The sequence below is a fragment of the Geospiza fortis genome, unplaced genomic scaffold, assembly GCF_000277835.1.
Source record: "Geospiza fortis unplaced genomic scaffold, GeoFor_1.0 scaffold112, whole genome shotgun sequence".
NCBI lineage: Eukaryota > Metazoa > Chordata > Aves > Passeriformes > Thraupidae > Geospiza > Geospiza fortis.
This window is the reverse complement of record NW_005054298.1, coordinates 18,248,895-18,252,123: the sequence shown is the minus strand read 5'-3', so window position 1 is coordinate 18,252,123 and position 3,229 is coordinate 18,248,895. Positions and strand designations below refer to the sequence as shown.

The window sequence follows — 3,229 nt, the reverse complement described above, 5'->3', positions numbered from 1 at the left end:
ATTTATTATACCTCCATATTATTTACAGGACTTCTAAAGATTAAGTACAAACTAGTATGAAATTAATGATAGCTTGCTTTTCCAATATGTATCCCATGGCTAAATAAATACCAGGCCAATCCAACAGAGTGATCTGGAGTTATGATTCAGAAGCTTGTGTATCTGTGATTCCAGCTGTTTTTTCATTAGCTGCAGAGGATTCATTTGATCTGTCAACAATAGTTGCCCTGGAAGTTGGAGTAGCACTATCCAAGCTGAATGCAGAGCTCTCCTCTACCTTTTCAGGAGTGCCAGGGTTGACGGAGAAGCTTCCAGCTTGAGGAATAGAGGGAAGCAAATCTGTAGGCACTGTGGATGCCTCTGTGACCAAAGGAAGCACAGGAACACACTTGGGTGGCATTGACAGAGGCGTTATTCCCATCAGATGCAGAGGCGGCAAGGGGGGAAGGGGTTGCAAACCTAAAGAGAAAAAAGGGGGAAAAACCACAGTGAGCTGCTGCACAGCACAGACAGCTCAAATGGTGTTTGTGCAGCACTGACTCAGCAGGCTCATTTCAAGCCTGACACTTTTCAGATTTCAGAATTGAAGAATCAGAGTAAATTCAAGGTTTCTTGTACCTCCCCAGAAGACTAGGTATTTAATGCATTAATACTGTGACTAGGTTTTTCTGGCCTTCACTGAAACTGTCAGAAACAAGAAGTTAACAAAAACCATATTACACACAAGCTTCCAATATCTTTTTGCTTGCTCCATGAGCACCTTCAGCAATTTTGCTGAATTCAAAACTATAAATCTAATATTAGTTCATAATTCTGGCATTCAGTTCAGGGAGCTCCAATCTCCTCATCTATCTTACAAGGAAACACTTCATATTTTCTTTTACCCAAAAATAATATACTTTCACTTTTGGCACAATCTCTTCTGAGATATAAATCAGGTAATAAAAAAATGCAACATCTAAACACAGACACAGGTTTAGAATTAGTTTATCTAAAGACATATTCCTCATCTACCTGATCTGGGCACTAACATCCACTCCCATCTCAGGCAAACATTTAATTTATCCCCTCCAGGACTCCTCCGAATGGGTCTAAATTAGACTGTCAAGGATAACTCTAATTACAGAGTTTCAGTTTGCAGAAGCACATACCAGGCTGTATCATTTCTGGAACAATCTGTGGTGCAGGTAAATTAAGTTTGGACAGATCAGTCAGGTTAGGAAGGCCCGCTGGTAATGGCATCAGACCTAAGAGAAGAGTGAAACAGTTACTGAAAACTGATTTTCTAACTGTTTCTTGCATCTTGTGGATAATTTAAAACATGCTTTAAATCTTGATTATAATTTTTACATAGAAGAATGCAAATTCACCTGAATTTCAGCTTTTAAGTTGCACAGTGAGAACAGACACCTACTGCAAGAAATCTGGACTAGCAAATACATAATCCCAAACCTTTCAGATTTTTCTGAGGAAAGCAGACTCTTACTTCATTATTAGAAGAAGGTTTGCATACCAAGTTCAGCTTTCAACAAAGGTAGCTGTTTCACCACAGCACTATACCAGAAGTTCTCCATTCCCAATTTGAGTGGCAAACAATTATAATATGATTAAATACACAGTATTCCCTGATCCCTAATATTGATCACTCTATTATCAGTCTTTTCTACTCAGTTCATGACTAGAGTTAATCACAAAAATGTATATCAAAAGGCAAGACAAAGGAACTTTCAAAGTCAGAAAGGACTGAAAGTAGAAGAGAAACATACAATGAATGCAACAGATGCCCTTCCATCACTGTGTTTGCTATGGAACTTCCTTCTGCTCCTGAATTTTCCACTTTAGAACAGCTTCATTTCTGGGACAAGGTTCTATTTGTACTTTGTGTTTATTTCAGAAAAGGCTAATTCAGAAATAAACTGTTGACACTACAGTATGAAGACAGGAGAAAAGTCTTAAAGCAAGGCCACTGTATAGAGATTTTGGTGAAACCCAGCCATCTTTACCTACCCATGAATTCATTTGCCATAATGAATTGACATAATCTGATTCAAAGAGCTCTCAGGTCAACTATATGCAAATTTGTTTTGGTGGGTTTTTTTTTTTAAATCTGAAAAAAAGCTGAACTTCATATAAATTTACTCAAGTTTTAAGCCTCCAGTATATTTAGTAAGAACAATTTCACTAGTACACCCATGCAAATTGCAAGAAATATTCTAATTTTCTTTTAAAAAAGCAATGATACTATGCAGAGAAAAAGGTGAACAGAAACCTTGTATTTGCAGAATTTGGGGAAGGGGTGGATTAGGCAGCTGGGGAAGGACAATAATCCTTTTCTTCCTAGATAAAATAGAAAACTACTAACAAGTTCAGCTTCTATGAGAGTTCTCTGCCCTTGTTTGCATGCACTGAGCTCTACTGCAATTCTTTTCTATGTTAGAGGCTGTTCCACCAAGCATTATATAATGGATACATCTTTATCTACTTGTCTCATAACAAGCAAACCATAAAATACACCTCCTTCAGTGTCCTGGAAGGCACAATTGAGTCCTGTACCAGCACACCAATGCCACAGCAAAATCCTATACAATCCTTATTTTACCCCTTGTGAATACTTCTGGAATAGCAGTGTTTGAAATGTTCATTATTATCAGGAAACAACTACGCTGTAGAGAGACTCTTACTTGCATTACACCAGTTTAAATTCCTATATAACTGAGAAACAGTAACTGCAACATAAAATTCTATACTGTTAGCCCTGTATTTATACTAGAATAGTGATCAAGCTGAGTACTTAAAAATGGGTTTCCTAAAATGTTGCAAATAGCAAAGCAAAACCTTCCTGAGAAATCCTGAATACTGCATCCACTGTGCAGGGAACCCTAAAAGGTAAACTGGTAACTCTTGTTGCCAGGTCACCCTCTGTGCTACAGACATGCTGTGAACATACTCCAAGAAAAATAGTTCTTCACACTGTAGAGGCTGCATAAAGAGAGATCTTACATGAAATGTATAAGTTGTATGAAGTTATACCTTCCCCAAAAAGCAGTGGAAAAGGCAGCTCTCTTCCCTTCCTCCTCGAAGATTTTTGTTTCAGAAATGTTTTAAGAACTTCTACCTACTCACCTGGTAATGTAGTTGCTGGGTTAACTGGTGGCACGGAGGTAAGGGACTGACTGACTTGTGGTGGTAATAATGGAACTGTTGGAACACCTGGTGGGGTACACAAGGA

At 38.2% G+C, this 3,229-nt stretch overlaps 1 protein-coding gene across 1 annotated transcript in view; it reads right to left on the bottom strand.

Moving 5' to 3' along the window:
* GORASP2 (golgi reassembly stacking protein 2) overlaps positions 1-3,229 on the bottom strand; it is an 8,053-nt gene that overhangs the window by 1,442 nt on the left and 3,382 nt on the right. The window contains exons 7-9 of the mRNA XM_031055821.1: positions 3,124-3,210; positions 1,152-1,247; positions 1-459 (exon numbers count right to left, since the gene is read on the bottom strand). The exon at positions 1-459 is cut by the window's left edge and continues 1,442 nt beyond it. Of these exons, the coding sequence (XP_030911681.1) occupies positions 140-459; positions 1,152-1,247; positions 3,124-3,210 (503 nt within the window). The 3' untranslated portion in view covers positions 1-139. The remainder of the gene's footprint in view (positions 460-1,151; positions 1,248-3,123; positions 3,211-3,229) is intronic.